The sequence below is a fragment of the Lynx rufus genome, unplaced genomic scaffold (assembly GCF_022079265.1).
Source record: "Lynx rufus isolate CCGP_SWC_20201006 ecotype Redwood Valley unplaced genomic scaffold, mLynRuf1.p SCAF_2, whole genome shotgun sequence".
Taxonomy (NCBI): Eukaryota; Metazoa; Chordata; class Mammalia; order Carnivora; family Felidae; genus Lynx; species Lynx rufus.
This window is the reverse complement of record NW_025814834.1, coordinates 178,753,421-178,775,250: the sequence shown is the minus strand read 5'-3', so window position 1 is coordinate 178,775,250 and position 21,830 is coordinate 178,753,421. Positions and strand designations below refer to the sequence as shown.

General features: G+C 54.5%; 1 protein-coding gene across 1 annotated transcript; it reads right to left on the bottom strand.

Moving 5' to 3' along the window:
• Nucleotides 1-272: 272 nt before the first annotated feature.
• On the bottom strand, nt 273-20,947 carry CDCP2 (CUB domain containing protein 2). Its single transcript, XM_047085824.1, has 8 exons — nt 20,883-20,947; nt 16,326-16,431; nt 15,013-15,149; nt 11,745-12,092; nt 8,429-8,764; nt 7,180-7,533; nt 4,086-4,264; nt 273-1,636 (listed from the first exon to the last, which is right to left on the bottom strand). The coding sequence occupies exons 3-8, from the start codon at nt 15,089-15,091 to the stop codon at nt 1,310-1,312; spliced, it is 1,623 nt and encodes a 540-aa protein (XP_046941780.1). The 5' UTR covers nt 15,092-15,149; nt 16,326-16,431; nt 20,883-20,947; the 3' UTR covers nt 273-1,309.
• Between the last annotated feature and the right edge of the window lie 883 nt (nt 20,948-21,830).

Genomic DNA, 21,830 nt, shown 5'->3' with positions numbered 1-21,830 from the left:
CTCCCCGAAGCTGCTACACCTGGGTATAGACATCTCAAAGGCAGGAAATCTCATTTGACTTCTTTGCTGCTGGGTGCTTGGAGCCGATCACAACAATGGGGACAAAGCTGGAAACAAGTGGATGTTGGTTGGGTTGTTGAAAGAACTATAATCAGGCTCCAATTCACTTACTTGAGCACCGTGGTCAGCATGGTCAAGGTGGAGATTTCTGTTGATTGTGAGTGATTCATTACGCAAACATACAGGTGAGCAGGGGAAGGTGGTGTATTATAACTGTATTTCTTTGTTTATTTTTCATTAACAAGGCTGTTCCACTTGGAGCTCTGGGGGGACTGGACCAATTTGCTTGAGGATGCCAGAAAGCACCGGGAACCCAACCCATGCTCCCCGTAGTGTGAACTTAGAGAAATACGGGGATGCTGGAGTAGCTCTGAGTGAAGTCCAATGGCAGGAGAAGGTCCACAGGCTCCAAAGAGAACTCATCTGAAGGGAAACAATGGACTCAACATCAGGGGTGAGGACAAAGACACAGGAACTTCAGTCAGCTTTGCAGTCAAGGATCACGATCTATTTAAGGAAAAACGCCAGCATGAAAGAGACACCAGTCCTCAGCTTCCAGCCTCACTGCTGAGCACAGTGTGGGCCCGCCTGTGTTTTATGCAGGGATCTGACCTCGCAGGGCATCGCCACCTCTTCAGACAGGATCCACTGGGATGCGCACGACCAGCCTCCAACAGCGACACCACATGGCGGAGGCTGGGATGACAGCACTAGGTGGGGTTTCGGCTCCCTTTCTCTCTGTTTCTGGAGTTTGGAGGCAGGACTGGCCTGTGGATGAAGTCCTCAAGGTTCCTGAGTCAGTTCAAGAGAGCGGAGGCCCCTAGACAGTTACTAAATTTTCCTGCCAATGAAGGCTTGTGATGAGCCATTAGTTGGAAAAATAAAAGATGCCCTTGTTTTTATCCTGAGTGGGTAAAGCACTTGTGCAAGTTACAGAACAAGTGACCAGTGACCACAGCTATCCATGATGCCAAGTAACACACACAGGAGTCTTCTTTTCTACTGCAGGCCATCTTTCAGATTAGTAACAATTGCACACACACACAACATGACATAGTTTACAAAGCTCATATCCATTCGTGCTCTTCTCTGAGCCTCAAGCCAGCTCTGTGAGCCTAGGAAACTGAGTCTCGGAGAGGGACAGTGACTTGTCCATGGTCGCCAACAAGTCGATAAAGCCTGGTCTGCTCCTGTTTTGGGGACTGCAAGCTGCCTCCCAGGGAAGCCAGAACCCAGGTCCCTTGCCTGCTCACAGCAGCATCAGGACCACGATGGCAATGACCATGAGGACTCCAGCCAGGATGCAAAGGCCCAGGAAGACAATGTCACTGGTGTCTTGGGTCACCATGGCCACAGGGCCCTCCAGGGCCTCCACCTCATCCCTGGGTGGCGCTTCCTGAAGATGCTCGGCTGTGGCGGCATAGGGCCCCAGCCAGTCGGAGCCAGACAGCAGGTGGATAGAAGCCTCCTTGCGCCGTGGCTCACAGCGGACCTCGTACTCATGGATGTCCTCCTGCCCACCAGCCGAGAAGTCAATGTACAGCACGCTGACGATCACCGACGTGTTGTTCCTCCTCTGTGGGGGGTCACAGGGCACTCACTCGCACCTGAAGGGGCCAAGGGCTGACCCTGTTCCTCTAGATATGTCGGGACTCAGTGCCAAGGGGGCAGAACCCTAGGAGCCTGGGTTCTAGTCCCCACTGGGCCACTGACTCCCTTTCTGCTTGGAGCCTCAGTGTCCCCACCTGTAAAAGGGACACCATGGGGATGTCTGGAAGGACAATATCAGTTTTGATGGGTCAGTGCTTGCTCTGGCTTCAAGGAGGCGGGGTCTATGAGAGACAGTAGCAGCAGTAACAGGGACATTTGCCATGATCCAGCCTCTGTTTCAAGTGCATTATCTCATTTAATTCTCACAGTGACCCTCTCTTATTGGCACCATTAATACCCCCATTTTATAGATTAGGAAACCAAAGTCCAGAAGTTAAATCCCTTGTCTGAGGTCACACGACACACAAGTGACATGGAACTGGAGTCCCTGGCCATCCCAGTGGCACCACCCAGCTTTAGGCAGAGCCACCGAGGAGTGAAACGTGGGGGGCCTGGCACACTGCTGCCCTCCCTGCCCCTACAGATGAAGGAGGCAGGAGGCATGTTGCCCTGAAGATGGTGGGGTGTTTGGGTCCAGAACTGAGGGGCAGTGTTTTAGTGGGCAGTCTGGCATGGCCTGGAGCAGGGGGCTGCAGTGGCACAGGGCTAGTCTCCCCACCAACCTCAAGTCTGCAGCAGCTGTTACACCCCTCAGGCTGCCCAACCACCCATGTCCAGTGGTGGCACTTGTGAGCTGATGCTTCGTAACAGCAAAGCTGCCTAACGCAACGCGAGCAAAAGCAGGGGCAGTCAGAAGCTGTTGTCACTGGACCCTGGGCGACCCCTCTGGGGAAGGGTGTGGAAGGGAGTCACAGAGGGGCTTCCAAAAGGCTCGGGTTCCATGTCCCCAAAAGAGGCTTCTGCATGTGCACCCTCAACCTGTCTGCCACCACACCCTCTGGGGAAGACTGATGTCCTAGATTTTTGTGATACAGAATTGGGCTACTGGATGAAGAAAGACAGGACCTGTGAGTGGCAGAGGACCCAGTGAAAGGGTCAAGTGAATCCACATAGTAAAGAAGGGAGAAAAAAAATCACATAAAATGGGGGTGAGGGGAAGTTTTAGGGGTTTTCGATGAGTGAGAGACTTGAGGGGAAAAAGCCACACAAGACGTGGTTGGTATTCTGGTTATGAAATCAAGTCTCCAGTGTTTTTTCAGAGATGCACAGAAAGGTTATCATTGCCTTTGGCTGTTTGAGCTGCGCATCTTTGGAAGTGACCCGATGCAGAGACTGGTCCTCGTGGGTCTAGGACTTATAAGGGTGACACTAGGGATCCAGGAGTCTACGGTTCTCAGCTTTTATGTTTCCCATGATATTGGCTCCAAGATTCCATGATTTTTTGGTTCCAAGTTAGGGTGGTGGTTCCATGACTCGGAGACTCCGAGTGTCTGTGATCCCTCATTCTCGACTTCATGGTTCCCTGCCTCTGGGATTCTCTGTCGCCATCATTTCATGGCTCTGCGGAATGAGGACTCAGGGCACGGGGTAGGGGGGAGGGCAGGTCATCTTGGCAGCCAAGACTCTGCCCCCACTTCTCTTTTTCCTCAGGTCTAAAGGACAGAGATTTCCAGGAGGCTGGGGAAGCAGAGGGGCGGGCTGGAGGGGCCAGAGGCATATATTCAGCTAATGTTGGAGGCAGGAGGGTTTGCTGGAAAGTGTGTGATTTCTGCCAAGCCAGTCTGGCACATCCCTGGATACCAAGGCTGGGGATGGGAGCTCCTTCTGGGGGTGGGCGGGGTGGGGGGGGATGTCTCTCCTTTCCCCTCCAATCTGTCCTAAGAATACAAACATCCCAGGTGCTTGGGCTGCTGCCAGTGACTCTGAGGGCCCCAAACCTGGAGTCAAAGCCTCGAAAATATAAGGATAGTAGAAAAAACTCATTTATTTGTAAGCCTCACTGCCTTTGGAGGGAAGTGGTTCCTGTTACTTGAAAGGCTCTTTTGTTGTGTGGAGCCCAGGGACGATTTGGATCACGGGTTGGGGAAGGGGTAGCAGGAGGCAGCAAGGGCTGCATGTTAAAGGGGTGGGGACTGGGTGCCAAGGAGTGCCCAGGAGAAGGCAAGAAACGGCAGGAAGGCCTCCGAGGATGGTCAGGGTCAGGGCCTTGCAGGAGGAGCCCTCAGTAGGGGCTTTTGGCCGTCACTGCGCTGTGCAGTGGGGCCCCCTGCTCTGTCTTCCCTGTTTGAGTATTTTGTCATGTCTACAATGAGCAAGTTTGTTGGGGTAAAGCCAAGAGGGGCTGAGTTCTGCACCCAGGCTTGTGGGGTCACTGGAGCCAGAATTCTCAGGAATCGCAGGTGCCTCTCAGCAGGGGTCAGACCCTCTCCCTCACGCCTGCCCTCCTCCCCCCCACCACCCGCCCCTGCTCCTACCTGAGACTCGGTGCCGCAGGTGTCGAAGCGGGCCTGGATCCGGAAGGTGCTGCCGACTTCCTGGGCGGCACAGCTCCGGCTGCCCAGGTAGACCTTGGTCCGCTCCAGCGGTGCCAGTGCCTGTGCGGAGATCAGGATCTGGAAATCCGTGCGGGAGCAGCTCACGTTCACGGGCACGACTGGAGATGGAGGGAAGGAGGGGCTGGAGGCCTTAAGGGGCAGGTGGTCTGCCCCCAGCACCCCCAGACCCCACCCAAAGGGTGGTGTGTGGGAAAACCAAGGCTCGGAGAGGGGAGACTCCTATGCAGCCCTATGGGGATGTTTTACACGTGTTACTCCACTTAACTCCATCAGACTATGAGCTCCCCAGGGCACGCACCAGGCCCTCTCATGTCCTTGCAGCCTGCCACAGAACTTGGCAGGTGCCGTGGGGTGCTGAATGAATGAATGAATGAATGAATAAGTGAATATTCTTAACCATAAGAAGAGCTACTATTTGCTGATCTCTTTGCGATGTGCCAGGCAATTCATTCAATCATTTAACACATATTTATTGATGGCCCGCTATGTGCAGGCACAATTCTAACAGGCACCATGGAAACAGAAACGGAAGAAAAGAGCCCAAACTCCCTGCCTTCTTGGAGTTTACATTCTAGTTGGGCGAGGCGGCAATACGTACGTAAAATAAAATACATGTCAGAGTGGGTTGAAAGAAAATCAAGCAAAAAAGAAACAGGGAAAGCAGGGGATATGTGGGGAGGTGGGGGGAGCAGAACAGTAGTTTTGCAGAGGGTGGTGAAGGAAGCCTCACTCTCTCCCCACGATGACTCCATGAGGTGGACACAACTAAACCCATTTTACAGTTTCGGAAACTGCTCTGAGAGGTGAGGCTGTTTGCGGTGGTTGAGTTGGGATTTTAACCGTTATTGAGTCTATAGGATCGAGTCTTTGGGTATCTCCCCACCCTATACACACAAGATGGTGTGATGTTTTGTGTCTGGGTGTATTTTGTATTTGAACATGTGTATTGGGGGGGGGTGGGCCGTGTTGGCTGGGGCGGGGGCAGTGGAAGGGGAGGAAGGGGTGGCTGGTGGGAGGGAAAGGGAAGAGCTGGCAGGCAGAGGCCTGGAACTCTCAGCCCCTCTCCGGGAAATGCCTCAGACATATTTCAGCCTCTGGTGTCTGGGCAGTCGGGGATTTATGGGCCCGCCGTCTCCCACGATGATCTCGGTGGCGCTGAACTGTGTGTCACCCCTGATTGATGCTGAGCTTGTCCTCCAGCCGGGAGGCCGCCTGCAGCCTGGGCCACATCTGGAGCCTGGCCCAGCGTGAGTGCCCCTGTCTGACCCTGGGCTCCCATGGGGATCTGGGGAGGGTGGTGGGGTGGGTGGGAGTGGGGCTCCTGGCCCTGGAACAGAGCCAGGATTTGAGCTGCCCCACCCTCAGTCTCTGGAGGAACCAAAAGGAAAAGGGGCTTGTCCAAGATCCCACAGAGCTGGGAGAGGACCCATGCCCAGAAACAAGACTATTAGAGCCAAAGGGGATTTTAAAGATCCTTCAGCCAGTGTCCTCATTTTACAGATGGAAAAACTGAGACCCGCAGAGAAAAGACAACTTACCAGCTGGCTGTGGCAGATCCCATGGCACCTGGCTCTCTGGAGTGAAACTCCAGAAGGGGTTGCTCTAAAAAGGGACAGCTCTCCTCCCCCAGTTTATGGATGGAAACAACTGAGGCCCTGGAGGGTGGGTCTGCCCAGGTCACTTTGCTGCCACTACATCGCTGAGGCTCTGCTGTTTCCCTCCCCATCACCACTTGTGTTGGGGGTAAGGATGGAGGGGAGATGTTTTGAATGCAGACCAGGCCTGAGACACAGGAGGGAAAAAAATCCACCCTCAGCAAGCATGTCCTCAGAGTCTGGCCCTGGGACCTGTTTGCCTCATTTCATCTGAATGACCACCTACCTAGGGCACTTACCAACCCCTTGTACAGATGAGGCCATTGGATGGCTGGTAAATGGCAGCATTTGGATGTGGCCCTGGTCTGTCTGAGCTCAGCCCTGACTCCCTCCCCTCGGGCCCCGCTCAGCCACAAAGGAGACAGGCATGCGTTCTGGTCCTGGCTGTGTCCCCACTGCCTGTGTGACTGTGGTGGTCTTTCCTCTCTCTGGACCTCCCTTCCCACATCTGCACAATAAGGAGCTTCACTCTGCTCAGACAGAGGGCAAAATGGGTCCAGAGCACAGGCATTTCTGGGCCCATGGCCCAGGGAAGGGGATGAGAAGACAGCAGAGATGGTGGACGCTGCTGGCTGGCAACTCTAATGGGCACGATGGAAGCTGGAAAAGCCCAGTACCAGCTTCCTCAGCTGCCTCTGAAGCTAGGCATGACTATCTGACCAAGTTCAAACTAATGAGACCAAGAAGTCTTCTCAGGGCTTCTGAAAATGCTTTTGCTTTCCTGATAAGGGGACACTTGTAGCTGGCATCTCCCCTACCCTCTTCCAGCCTGGAACACGGACATGATGTCTGGAGTCGTAGCAGCCATCTTGCAGTCAGAAGGCCAAGAGAATCCCAGAGATACCGGCTGAGACAGTGTTAAAGTCCCTGAACCAACAAAGCAGCTGCCTAGCTGGAGACTTCTTGTTATGTGAGGGGAAAAAAGGCCATTTGTGCAAGCCACTGTCAGTCAGGATTTATGACCGGCACAAGCAAAGCTTGTTGGCATCTCCATGGTTATGCCAATTGTTTATCGTAAGTAACGTGGCCATATTTTGTGGACTGCCCCTGGATACATAGGATAAGCCACAGCTCAAGAGAGGCCAGGGGCCCCAGGGGGAAAGAGACAGATGGGGTCAGGGCGATTAGGGATCGTGGAGTTGGAAACTGGAAAGGCAGGGCCCTGTGGTAGTAGAAATAAGCAAGGGCCACATTGGCACGGTCTCAGAGGTCCCAGGGCAGCAGGTGGCCATGCTGTAGCCACACGGGAAGAGGCTGAGGACACCAGCTGGTGGGTTGGAGAGAGGAAGCTACAAAGACCTGGGACCCCAGCCTTGCCCTCCCCCATCAGCACACCCACACCCTCGACCCCAGCTGACCTCCAATGTAGGCCACAGAGAAGCCCCTTCGGGTGGTGCTGCGGTCTGTGTGCAGCAGAAGCAGAAGCTGGTTGTGACTTGAGGTGACTGGTGCTGGCAGGTGGTGGCCACACCAATTCCCCAGGAGGGGCGCCTCCTCACTGGCCCCATCAAAGGCCGCCAGATGGTCAAAGTCGCAGGTCCTGGTCAGGCTGCTGGGACCCTCCAGATCCAGGTCCAGAAAGAACACCTTGACCCGGTAGCCAGGAGGCAGGCGGATGGTCCAGTGGCAGTGGATGTTGTTAGGGTAGGAGCTGGGGTACTGTGGACTGGAGAAGTTGCCTCGCACAGCCGTGTACACTTCCTGGCATTCTCCTGGATTGGGGAGAGAGGGACAGAGGAGCAATGATGAGAAGGGTGGAGACTGTCACCCTCTGTAGTACAGCTGGGGCAGTGGGCGCCATAAAGGTGCTAAAACCACCCTGGCAGGGGATGGGCACCATGGCCAGTAAACCAGACAATTGATCCCAAAGCCTGCTTTACACTGAAACTGGCTGGGAGCTGGGACTCTCATTCCAGTTGGCAGTCCACGAGGGCTGGCCCCGTCAGGAATTCAATAACAGGACCTAATACGTGTCCTCAGAGTGGAGTCCAAACTTGGACTTGACAGACAAGGTGGCTCATGACCTGACCTTGCTCATTTTCTCACTGCCCCTCACCCAGCCCTACCTCCCAGCCTCACCAAACATCCATCATACAAGCACACTAAGCCCTCTCTGTCCTCTGTGCTTTTGCACACGCTGACCTCTCTACCTGGAATACCCTTCCCTTCCTTCAGCCTCTGGCTAACTCCTTCAAAACACTACCGGATTCTCTTCTCCTCCAGGAAGTCATCCATGATCCTTACTGTTAGCACCGATCCCAGTAGGTTTTCATTGTCTGTTTCCTTCTCCGTTTCCTCCACTGTCTAGTTCACTTCACTGTCAAGAGTTCATTCATTCATTTGTACAAACATTAATTGAATCCCTTCTATGTGGCAGGTACAAAGACAAACCCGTAGGAACTCACAGTCAGGGGAGATCAATGTGCAGAGCACAAACATAAATGAGAGTGTTAGATCATTGCTAAAGGAGTTGAAAGAAGGGACTAACTCTGACTCAATCAGGAAGACTTCAGAGAGGCGGAGACATGCTTATGCCTTGGTACTGGCCGGACAGGGACAGACACAGCATGCACGGGGGACTCAAGGTGTAGCCCCAGCCCCTTCTACCTGAGAAGTAGTAGGCCTTGAAGCCCCGACCTCCAATGTTAAAGTCGGACTTGAAAACCACCTGTAGCTCGTGGCCCAGCGACACGAGGGTGGGGGGCCTGGTGCTGCCACAGTAGTGATGCCCGTGGGCAGGGCCGGGGCCCCCAAGGACGACCACGTAGTCATAGGTGCACTCCTCATTGCCCTCCATCTGGAAGTCCACGAACACCAGCTTGACAGTGGCGGGGCCGGCGGCCCGGATCACCCAGCGGCACTCCACGTTGTTGGGGTAGCTGTCGGGGTACTCGGGGCTGGTGAGGACCCCCGAAAGGCCCGTCAGGACACCGCCACACACATCTGCAAGGAAGCCCTTCTTAACTGACCTTTCTTCCTCCCCGTGATCCCCTGGACCCCTTCCCTTGGGAACCGGACACCCCCCAATGTGCTGCTCCCACAGGTATGTCATGGGAACCTCGTCACCATCCCCCGTGCACTTACTTGCTAAGCGTCAGGCACGGGCCCGGCACTTAGCACCTACACAGTCTTCTGACACCATTACCATCACCCTAGAGGAAAGCTCAGTGGTTCTCCCCACTTTATGGTTGAGAAAATGGAGGCACAGAGAAGGTAAGTAACTTACCTGGGGGAGTTGGAGTTCACCCAGATAGCCCCCAAGACGAGGGTCCGAGCACAAGGAGTTTATTTGGGAGACACGGGGGGCCCCATGTGAGGAATGAGGGAGCCAGGGTCACTAAAGGGTATTCTTAGGCCAGCTGCTGAGCCCTGCTGGGGAACTCTGGGGAAGGGTGTCAGGCACACGCCTCAGAGTTCTGTCACCCGAGAGAAAGGAGCTGGGGCGTTTGTACACCAACCCCTGAGAGTCCAGGCCGAGGCTGCTGGGGATACAGGTGACCAACCGAGACTTCAGAGGAAGCCTTCAAATAGAGACACGGAGGTTGGCAGGAGCCGCTGACGTGGCAAGGCCCCAGGAACGGGCAGGGCTCTGACAGCGGGTCACCCAGCTGGTAACAGGGAGAGCCGGAATTGCCTGATTGCAGAGCCCGGGCCCTTGACCTGCTGATTCTTACTGTCCCCTCCTGTGAGGCCCGTGGGGCACAGAGCCTGAGGTTTCTGAGTTCAGGAGTGTTCTCAGACCTCTGTGACAGACGTGCAAGCTGAGGCTTGGAGAGAGGATCTGATGAAGTAGAGATGGACTTGAAATGGGCTTGTGGTCTGAGGCTTGAGATGTCCTCTCAGCTCTGTCTTCTCTTAGGGGTGTGGCCCCGGGCAAGTGACCCCTGAGCCTTGTGGGAGTAGGAGAGGTCAGATGACCTGCCCGGCCCGATCCACCAGGCTCGGGCTCATGCAAGAGTCTAAGATGCTGGCGAAAGCCCTCTGGAAGCCAGAGCAGCCAGGACAATTAGGAGGTGGGTGATGACGAATGACCCGACCAGCTGGAGGCCACCGGCAGGGAGGGGCACGCTGGTATTTCCCAAGACTCCAGAATCTCGCCCCAGGGCACGGCTTTGTGAACCGGGCACTAACTACACTGGGCTGGGCAGCTAAGGGCTTGACTTCTTGTCTCAGCATTTCCCCCTCCCACAGCCGTGTAACCTTGGGAAGCCACACTCTCTCTCTGCTCTCAAATTTATTGTTTGTGAAACGAGAGAGCAGGTTTTGACAGTCGCGAGACCCTTTTCAACACTAACACCCTTAGCTGAGGCTTTCAAACCATGCTCTGGGGGTTCACAGGAGCCACCTGGGGCATCTGTCTGCTGGCATGTGGGGCAAGTTTCACTCTTATGCTGTATTCAGACTATCTTTAATGCACTGAAAGACAGCGTCCACAGTCACAGGTCATATATAAACACTTCACTCGTTGGAGGCCATCAATATTGACTTATGGTTTCAGTGATTGACATATAATAAGTAAATGCTAAAGACATGAACTTACAAAATACAGTAAAGGCATACCAATAAAATATTGCTTTCCTCTCTTTTACGTATAGGGGATTAACATAAGGTTCTATTTGCTATACAGGTACTCCTGGTTTTAAAAATGTTGGAAAACATTGCTCGTGGTATTATGATTTTGATATCCTAACATTTAAAAAACCTAAGGGTCGGGGCGCCTGGGTGGCTCAGCTGGTTAAGCGTCCGACTTCAGCTCAGGTCATGATCTTGCGGTCCGTGAGTCCGAGCCCTGTGTCGGGCTCTATGCTGACCGCTCAGAGCCTGGAGCCTGTTTCGGATTCTGTGTCTCCCTCTCTCTCTGACCCTCCCCCATTCGTGCTCTGTCTCTCTCTGTCTCAAAATAAATAAAATTTAAAAAAATAAAATAAAACATTAAAAAAAAAACACCTAAGGGTCTAGGGGCACCTGGGTGGCTCAGTCAGTAAGGTGTCCAACTTCGGTTCAGGTCATGATCTCACAGTCACACTGGGCTCTGTGCTGACAGCTCAGAGCCTGGAGCCTGCTTCCAATTCTGTGTCTCTCTCTGCCTCACACCTGCTCGGGCTCTGTCTCTCTCTCTCTCTCTCAAGAATAAATAAACATTAAAAAAAAATTTTTTTTTAAACCTAAGCATCCAAAACTATGATGAGATCAGTCTGTGGTTCTTGTGCTTTCTCATTCCACAATTCTGTGCCTCTAAAGCCAGCTTGGGGAGCAGTCGCACCTGAGCCCCCTAATTGCTGTTGGTAGACCCTGTGTGCCAGGAGCCTCTGTGGTTGTCTATTTCTTGAGCTAACATGATTTAGGCCCTTGGTTTGGGCCTTGGGAGAAGGGAGGAGGTTTGAGCGTATGCAGAGAGGCCTGGAGACAGGAGGAATAAGTCAAGGAGGAAGGCAAGGAGGAGGCCTCTGCCCCCCTCACTAGACTATGGTGCAGGTTTCCAGCCTGGTTGAGGGAGGGAGGGTTAGGGACCTGCAATATAAGAGGCATTAGGAAAGACTTAGGGAGGGAGAGTGTCACCAGCCCCACACAGACCCATGCATATCTTATACTCCGGAGGACTTGGGTTGGGATGGGAGGGGTCTCTTGCCCATCCCCAGAGCATGGCGTCCTCTCCTTTGTCCTGATGCCATGGCATGGGATAAGAAGGATGATGGCAAATGCAAGAGGACAGCAAGACCCTCCTGGGGACTCCCAGGACTACTGCCGTGAAGGTGGGAACCCACAACCACCATGACCACAGCCAGAGGCTGCCTTTGCCCCGGAACTGCGACAGCAGGGTCACCCAGGCTCTGGAGCAGCCTGCAAGTCTCGCCTTAGCCCACTTCTCTTCCTACCCCCTGCCCCTGCAGGGCCACCCTCTCCCCTGCCAGGACCCCCTTGCCTTTCTGGTAGCCAGCAGAAAAGCCGCGGCTGGCCACGTGCTTGTCTGAGTGGAAGACGACGGACATGACATGCCAGGAGGAGGTGAAGGGCGGCGGGGGCACCCGGCCGCAGAACCTCCCCAGCAGGTTGCCCTTGTCTCCTGAGGCGCCGTTGTAGACCTCCAGGTAGTCGAAGCCACAGGCATCATGGTACTCCAGGTCGAAGGCGTGGAAGGTGAGCAGCACAGAGGAACCCTCGGCCACCACAATCAGCCAGCTGCACTCTGTGTTGTAGGGGTAGAGCCTGGGGAAGTTGGGGCTGGAGAAGTTTCCGGAAGGTGCTGAGAGCACACCCCCACATTTAACACCTGAGGCAAGAGGGAAGAATGGCTCAGTCAGTGCTGAGGTCCTGGGGGATGGGCCCAGCTACAAAGCTGGGTCTTTGGGCTGGGCTGGGCTGAGGGAGCATGAGGCCACGACCCTAAATCAATTCATTTATGCCTATGTGTGCTCATTCATTTGCTTATTCCTCAAATACTTATCAAGCATTCTCGTATTTATTCAACAAACATCATCTGAGTGCCAGGCAATGTTCTAGGTGCTGCGGTTACAGCAGGAGCAGAACAGACAAAAATTCTTGCCTTCGTGGAATTTACATTCTGGTGGGGAACGTGGATGATAAACACAGTAAGTAAAATATAGAGCGTATTGAATAGTGATTAGTGCTGTGGAGAAAAATAAAGCAGGGAAAGGAGATAGGAAATGTCAGGGTGGACCTATAATTTTAGATAAAATAGAACTATGTGCCAGACCCTACACGTGTGCAGGGAGGAATTTAAAAATTACAAATGATAATACCCCCGCCCTGAGTGAAAATGCGCACAGCTTGTTGCGGTTAAAAGTACATTCTCATATGCACATATTTGCTTATATTTAAAAAAAGAAAACAATGGAAGGAAACTAATAAAAGTGATTCTCTGTCAGGCGATGGAGTAAACAGAGGGGAAGAAAAGGCATGCCGTCTAGACCTCTTTCAGTGCGACCTGTTTTATGATTTTGACTTTATAATCATGAATAACTTTTAATATAATTTTTAACTTGGCAAAAAAAAAAAGACATTTTTAAGTAATCCCTAAATATTCCAAGCTGAAACAAATAAATTTAGCCATATATCAGGTTGGAGGCACATTCACATGGGGAAAAAGGATTCCAAATGACGTGGAAATACACTTTTTTTTTACTGTATGTTCCTAGTGGGATATATCCCCAGCACAAAATGAACCACGAAGAAATCTGAAATATTACTCAGTAGACTTACTATTTGAATAACAGTCAGTAGTGCTATTTTATAGTATTTTATAAATCGGAATAAAGCATGTATGTTAATGTCAATAGAAGCTAAGACGTTCAGTGTAAGAGGAGAGCAATACAACCATAAAGTTAAAAAATTAAATAGAACACTTGTGGTCCTCGATTTGAATTGAAATTAAGATTTATTTTTATTTCTAAAAAAATTAGTTTCCTAACTCTGTTCACTGAAAAGGTCAAAAAGCATGTAGCCAGGCCTGTGCTGACTCAGAATGGGTGTCTCCCTGGGGAGAGTACTGTGGAACGGGGAGGGGGGGGGGGTTAGTCAGGGGCTGGGAGTTAGGCAAATGAGACAAAGCCAAGCAGTGTGACTGCGGCCACACAGGGGCTCTGGGGGCCGGAGGGAGGGAGGCCAATCTTGCTGGGCCAGCACTGTTAGGGGAGGGACAAGATTCACAGGGAAGGTGATACTTGAGTCTGACCAGGAGGAACAAGAAGGTTGTTAGTTGAGGACAATTCGGAGGGAGGAAATGACGTGAACAGAGCTCTCACGGTCACTTAGCCTCCCCCAGCCTCAGTCACGCATCTGGGAAATGGGGTGGCTGTGAGCACCGGGGAGAAAGGGCTGCGGAAGCACACCCGGCTCAGGTTGTCAGCTCCCTGCTGGCCCCCGCAGCAGGCTGGGGCAGGAACCGTGTCTGATTCATCCTTTATGGTAGGAGGACAGAGGGACATTCTGTCCAGTGCCTGTCCTTGGACTTCCCCTGGCCCTGCCCACGGGACAGGAAAAGCCCTGGGAGTGTTGGAGCAGAATTCCTGTGGCCAAGGAGGCCTCAGGCGCCAGCACAAGGGGAGGCCGTGTCCTCCAGCAATCAGCCAGCCACCCGGGACCCCAGGGTCACCCCAGGGTCGCCCCAGGGCCACTGAAGCCCCAGAGGCTGGAAAATGGGAACAGCTAGCTTCTCCCCCTACAGGAAGGAGTGAGACGCCTGCATACCCAGCCCACCTCTGCCACCAACTAGGTGAGTGGCACCGTCACCTTTCCTTCTTGGAGGCCCACCCGAACCTGCAGGAAAACCAGGCACTGAGGGCTGTTTGCTGAGCCCCTATAACATGCACGCCCCTTGAAGACCAGTGAGGTGATACCCCACCCCACCACCACCCCTGGCTTCACAGACACACAACGCTTACAGGGCTGGAGCAACACAAAGCCACCCGGGACCAGGGTGCAGGCAGAGGGCTCTGCGAGCTCCAAGAAGGGAGCATCTGAGGCTGACGAAAGCGTGTGGAAGTCTTCCTGGAGGAGGTGGTGTTTGACCTGAGTTTGATAGATGACCCAGAGGTTCTCAGATGGAAAAAGAGAAAAGGGACCTTCCAGACAGAGGGCACAGTGGGGTGAAAGCTCTGAGGGGGAAGCATCTCCAGAAGGGGGGTATATCCTCTGCCAGGACATGGGATGCCCAAGGGACACAGGGAACCGAGGCTGGATATTACGGAGATTAGGGCCAAACCTGAGAGACACTGAATGCCATTAGGAGGGACTGTGATTTCACCCGCTGGCAGTGGGGAAGTACAGCAGGCTGTCAGGAGGAGAGTAAAGGCTCCCTCCGGCATTAAACCTTCAGTTGTTCTCTGAGCCATTCCCTTAGCCCTTGGTAACTATGCCTCCTTGGACAGGTTACTTAACCTCTCTCTCTGCCTCAGTTTCTTCACCTGTGAAATGGAGAACTCATGCCCACCTTGAAGTTTGCCGTGAAGATGAAATGCAGTCATATTTGTGAAGCACCCAGCACATGGCAGGCACCCCGTAAATACCATCTTCCACCATCTCAGAAACAAATACATCCTCAACTCAGCCAACTCCCTCCATATGGCCCCCTGCTTTCTGTCCTCCCACATGGAAGCCTCCTGAGGCCCTGGCAGCCACCTGGCCACTCGTCTACCCCCTCCCAGAGCCCGCCTATCCTCAGGAGCTCCTACCTGTCATGGCTTGGGCCCCGGGGCCTGGGCCCAGCAGAGCCACTGCCAGCAGCAGACAGGACCCCAGCTCTGCCAGCATCTCCTCGCCGGGGCTCCCACAGGTCCGTAGAGCTCAGGGCAGGCCAGGATCTGAGGGTCTGGAGCAGGGGAAAGACAGGTGAGGCTGAAAAGGCCTCTAAGTTAATGGCGACCTGAATAATTCATCAGCCCCTCGAATTAGTAAGCCGATCCCCAGGTGCTTCCTTCATTCCACTCTAAGGTGACGGATCTAGTGTCACCAGGTTTACACATTCTGAGATCTGCACTGGCCACACCGCATCAGGAAGGGAAGCAACTTCGGGAGGGAAGGGAATTTGGTGGTGGAGAAAGGGCATGAGTTTGGGGGCTCGGCAGATCTGGTGTCCGCTCCAGCTCAGCCTCTAGCTTGCCAGGTGGCCAGGTGGCCTTGAACAAGTCATCTAGCTCCTCTGGGTCTCAGTCTTACTCATCTGTCCAGTGGGGCCATTCAGCCCTGCCTACAGGGCTGTCACGGAAATGGGATGGGGTGACGTGTCTTGCAGCAGGTCGTGGGTGTTTGCTACGGGCTTTCCCATCCCCGCCCGTGGGGGGTGCTGACGGGAGGCTCTGATTAGTGGGACTGGTGGGATGAGCATCCCTCGGACATGCTCAGATTAGCTCAGAGGGAGAGTGAAGGAGGTGGTAGTGGACAGCTGATGAGGGAAAAGTCTTTTTCACGGAAGAAGGCAGCTGGAATAACAGAATGGGAAGATAGTAGTGCGCACCTCCTAATGCGATCACAGATCTGGCTGCGGTGGAAATTCTGGCCAAGAATCTTAGATATTCCCTCATCTGATCCACAAACCCTGCCTGAACATCACTCTGCGCCAGGCTGTGTGCTAGGAGTCAGGCTGCAGAAATGCCCTCAAGGGCTCTGCGTCCGACAGGAAACAGGATCTTTCTACTTCCTCTAGGAGCCCCTTTTGGTTCAGTTCAGCCCAGGGCTCGTTCGCGAAGCTCCTTCTCTGTGCAGAGCATACACCAGGACAAGGCATCTGAGGGTAACACGGCATGTTCCTGCCTCCCAATGAGGAGGCTGGGCTCTGCTGACGAGATCTGAATCCTGACTCTGCCTCTCCTGCAGGGTGGGAGCAGCCTGGAAAAGTCGCCCAATTTCTCTGAGGCCCAGCCTCCAGAGCGTGAAGAGGAAAAGACAGTAGCTTGTCACTCGCTGAGAGGATACAATGAGATAGTGCACGGGAAGTCTTAGCTGGCGCCTGGCTCCGCGCATGGGAGGAAGCACGATTTTTATTTACCTCAGAGGAACTCAGACGGCCATCTGCCAGACCACATGTTGCCTCTGGCCCATCCTTGTGTCAGGAGGTCCCCGGGGAGCCCTTTGCTGGCAGCATGAGAAGCCACCTGGAAGGTGTTCAGCAGAGAGCATCGGGATTGGTCAGGCCTCAGAGACTGGCTTACCTGTGGGACTTGATTGGCAGCGACAGAAAGGTTCCGCTGTCCTGGGCCATCTGAGGGGACGGGAGCTTTTATTAAACACCCACTGTGTGTATGAGAGAGAGCGCTGACCTAGTGCCTGCTGGGTGCTGGGCCTGGTGCCAGAAGCCTCACGTCCGTGTGCTTGCGCCCTTCTAATTTCACAGGCACACGTTAGACTCCCTGTCTTACAGAGGAGGTAACTAATACCCAGAGGGTTTGAGCCTGCTGTCTTGGGTTGAGTTGCTCTGCAGGAGGTCTCTGTGACAAGGGTTTAAGGGCAAGCAGCTTATTTGGGAGGTGATCCAGGAAGCACAGGCAGGGGCGTGGGGAAGTGAGACAGGGTTGAGAAGAAGCCAGTTGAGGGTATGTTGATGAGCAGCTACCATGGTAGGCAACCCGCATGCACACTTCCGGCAGAAGGTGTAGACTATGGCCTCAAGTTGTACCGGTGAGGGGCAAGGAATGGCTCCAAAGCACAGGGGTTGCAGGCAGAAGCTGTCTGCATGCCTGGAACGGTGAAAACCAAGATGCAGGCAGGGCTGTGATGGCATTGGCTGAGCCACGGAGAATGGAAGACTGTCACCGTCATCACGACTACACCCTCGACCTGCTATCCCTAGGATCACTCACCTCTGAAATGTTCATCCTACCCTTGAAACAGCCGTCTCTTTCCACACTCCATGCAACCTCTAGTCTCTTTTCCCTGTGCTTGTCCCACACCTGGCATACCCTTTGGCTTAGATTCCAGTGTGTGACATCTGCGGGACAAGCCCAGCTGGCTATATTCTCACCTGCCGTGGACCCCTGAGCACTGCTGGGCAGCGCTCCGTCACCATGCGGTCAGCACTTGTGCCTGGTCAGCGTCTCCAGCCTCTTCTCGGGTCTCAGTTCCACCCCCAGCCTCTCCATGTTTCCCTAGGTGGCTCTCTCTCTGACCCTCCATGGAGCTCATCCCAGATGGTCACTAGTCTCCCCTTGCAGACCACCCCAGCCCCTCCAGCAGAAACAAAGAGATGGAAAGCAGACACCCCGTCATCTCCCACCCTGTCTCCAAGTGCTCATCTGTCCCTTCCCTCCAGCTGCAGGATGGTTCCACATCCTGTCCAAGGCCAATTCCACCTCCTATGCCCAGCGCCTGCCCCTCTCACTGACTCTGGGACCTAACCCTCCATTAGCTCCCCTCTCTCTGGGTCCCCAGCCTCTCTTGCCTGGCTTTCCTTCTGTCATCCACATTTAGGCACACGGATGCCTCCCCATCATGGGGGTGGGTGGGGATACAAACACTTTCACAAAACTGTGTTTCCCTCCAGCTCCCACCCTACCCATCTGCTGGCTGTCAGAGCCAGGCTTCTTGAGAGCAATGTCTACACTTCTTATCTTCACTTTCTCCCCTCCCCTCCCTCCTCTAGGGTCTACAGGGCTGCCGGCATAGTGCTACCACAACAAAACCAGGATTTGGTTAGCAAAGAGCAAGGCACAGAAGGCTGTTGTGTTGGCAACCAGCAGTAACCACCAGAGTGCCCCTCAGAATCCACAGTGGACTCATTGTCACCCTCCACCCCTGCTGCCCCCAAACTTGCTTCTCCCCTGGGATTCCCTATTCAAGGTGGTGGCACCACCAACCCACGAGCCAGAAATGTAGCGGCTGCCTCGGCTTCCCTGCCCCTCATCCCCACGTACACGGTCCGTGCTCGAGCTTGGTGACCACTTTAGGCTCTGAGGCAACTTCTGAAGCCACCGCTGGCCACGCTTACCACCTCGCCCCTGCCTGATGACGGCAAACTCCTCCCTGGCCTGCGTGCCTCTGCTCTTCTCTGCTCTCTTCCCCTCCAAACTGCTCTCTGCCCCGATCTCTCCAAAACGCAGGTCTCACTGCATCACCCCTCTGCTCAGGATAAAATCCCAATTCCTCTGGTTGGCATTCATGCTTCTTCAGGACATGTCAGACTTTCTTCCCGTCTTGAGTTCCACACCCCAGCCACCGGCATCTCTCTCACTCTTCATGCTCTGTTCCTTGAGCCTGAACTGCCCCTCTTTCTGCTCCATTGTCCCTTGATGGATGTTGTCATCTCCTCCAGGGAGTTGCCCTGTCCCCACCCCAAGCTGGGAGAGTGCTCCCTCTCTGGGTGCTCCCCTAGCACAGCGGGGGCCACCTGACTCTTCTACGAACATCCTCTGTCTTTTTGGGCTTTTCGCTCCAGTGCCTCCCACGGGGCTTGGCCCAGGGCACATCATCTCATTGTCTCCGTCCCCACTGCGCACCTGCCCCTAGCACATCCTAAGTGCTCAGCAGCCATTGACGGATTGAACTGCTCAGGAACACACAGCTAGGAAGCATCCCTATCAATTTGAGCCCATGTTCATCTGTGCCCAAAGTGTGTCCTTTTAAGTCCCCCCTCTGCCCCAGGGGGAATGGCAAGGGTCTGGTGTGGTTTTGCCTGGAAACTCCCAGAACCAAGACCATGTGGGTTCAGATTGCAACTCTGGCAGCTACTAGCTGTGTGATCTTGGGCAAGTCACTTCGCCTCTCCAGGCCTCCGTTTCCTCAGCTGTGAGATGAGAGTGGCTACCTGTCAGGCATTGTGAGAACTAGATGGCTAAGGCATGTGGAGTGTGAGGAAGAGTGCCAGTCCCACTAAGCTCGGGTACATGCTCTCCCTTATCCTGCCTTCCGTTTGCGCGGACCCCAAAGGCTACACAGACCTCAGGTCTGCTAGTACTTTTCACCTCTCCTGGAAGTCTCCAGTGGGTGGGGCCTCCCCTGCCCGGCTGCCCTTCCTCCAATCAGCAGCCTGGCCTCGGCCTCTCTCCCGGTCCCCAGGGGGGTGGTGGAGAAGGAACAAAGGCTGCCCGCTGCCTGCCCACGAGGGTCATTAGTGCCTGAGCCGCCCACGGGACAGTCAACCCCAGGCTCCTGGGGCCCTGCCAGAGCCTGGCTGTGCAGTCTCCCACAGCCGAGCCCTGAGGACACACTTTCAAACTTCCAGGGGGTGTCCTGGCATAGAGATGCCTCCCCTCTCCATGACTGGCTCTGCTGCATCTCAGACGCCTAGTGGGCACAAGAGCTGTCTCTGAGGGGCACTGTGAGTATGTCCGGGGTGGAGGGCCTGCTGCCGTACCTGTCTGTTTCGGCCACTGTACAGACACCGTACAGACTGTCCGTCTCTGGGTGCCCCTGCGTCATCATCTGGTCATGCCGTTTCCCCGGGCACACGAGCCCATCTTAGTGTCTGTGCATCAGGCGCCAGGTACATTAATCTCTCTGTGGGTGACTGTCCACTTCGGAGTGTGAATATGCCCTTTGCTGCTGCACCCAACACTGTGCATTCATATCTGTTTCTTTGCACACACGCCCATCTCTGTGCATGCACATGGACCACACCTACTTCTGCCTCTGTGTATCCACGTGTCTCTACCTACACGGATATGCAGCTACGCCTGCATGTGCCCAGCTTTGTCTCTGGATCTGTACAAACATTTCTGAGGGAATGTCCTTCCCCGGCTGTGTATCTGTGTCTGAGTGCAAATGTCAAGCTGTGTGCATGCATGACCGTGTCAGGGGCTATGCACCTCTCCACACATACATTTATCTTTATAAGCTCATGTCTATTTCCACGGGTGCACAGCTGTATCACCTCTGTGGATATACATCTGTGCCTGGGGCCCCTCTCCCCTTCTTTTCCTATCTGCATTCTGTCACTCCACCTGGGGACAGGGTTTGGTGCCCATGGGACAGCAAGGGTGCTGCCTAAAGCGTCCCTTCCCCACAGAGGTTTGAGCTGACAAAAGGGGGTGTGACAGAGGGCTGGGAGCAGGGATGCCATGCCAACCCAGGGGATTCCTTGGCTGTGCCCCAGGGAGCCACATCTCTCCATTAACCAGGGCCCTGGGGACTTAGGGGGGCTTCCCATGAGTATGGGCCCAGTGGCAGAGGCCAGGAGCACCCGGGGAGCACCCACTTAATATCAGCAGGGTGCGAGATGGGCACGTCATATCCCAGACTTTCTCTGCCAGGGCCTGATAGAAAGCCACGGGTGGCACAGGGTGAGTGGGCGAGTGTGTGATGGAGGAAATACAGACAGCCAGCAACCAGGAAAGCCAGTGAAGGGAAGGGTCAAAGAGCAAGGGGGAAAGCCAAAAGCAGGGGAGGCAGGTCCTGACCAAGACAAGGCTGTTGGTGGGTTGGGGTAGAGTCCCAGGGGACAGGAGGAGGGGGCTGTCCCTCACAGCTCTAGGAGCCACAACCTGGCTCCAGGGCTGGAACTCTGTGGAGAGGAGACCTCCCTCCCCTGTCTCTCCTCTCTCTAAGTCTCTTGTTTTTCTCTCAGTCGCCCTACCCTGTCCTTTCCCAAGGCTACATTGCAAAGGCCACATACCTGGAATGATGTCCCAGAAGAACAGATGGGCCAAGGACCAGGTTTCCCTGAGAGGCCCTGGACAAGGGCGTGACCTTCACAGCCTCCGGCTCCTGGGCCAATGAGAAGAAAGTGAGGAGGGGGCCAGGATCGCCACCATTTGTGGGGCCTGCCCGGCTCGGGGTCCTTCCACATCGGATCTCACCGAACCTTCCAACCATGCAAGGAGGGGCTACCGCCCCTATAGCACAGCCAGGGTGGGTGCACTTGGTCACGGGGCAGAGCGAGAACCAGGGGCCAGCAGAGAATGGGCCCCTCATGGGACCTGCTCACCATCAGCTATGTGAGGGCACTGCCAGTAGCCCACAGTTTAGTGGAAAGGGTGACGGGTCTGGGTTCAAATCTTCCTGGGTTTGGACCCGTCTTCCCCATCTGACAGGCTGTGTAACTTCGGGCAAGTCACTCACTTGCCCCGGAGCCTCAGTTTCCTCATGTGTGAAGGGGGTTACTAATGCAGCTCTCTATCTGGGCTCCCTGGGCTGCTGTGAGGACCAAATGCAAGATCTGAGAGCAAAAGGGCTTTGCGAACCATGAAGAGCTGTGCACGGTTGGTGTCTGGAGGGGGCTACAGCAACAACTGGAGTAACCACTATAGTGAGCTGGGCGTTGTGCTAAGCCCTTTGTGTAGGTCGCCCCCTGTAATCCACACGTCCCCTCCGAGGAGGCCCCACCATCGCCCAGTGCACAGGCCGGGGCACAATAAATACCCAGGATCACTGTCTTCCGTAAATGGCAGGACTGGGATTCTAGCCCAGGACTGCAGAGCTGCAGGGCTGGTGCTGAGTACTGGGTAGGGTGCTGAGTGCTGAGTACTGGCCAGGGAAGTCTGACCACTGGGGGTCCTTGAAGAGGCAGGGCCTGGAGCAGAGGGGTCGGGGAGGCTCTGGAAGGGAGCCTCCTGCTGGCCCA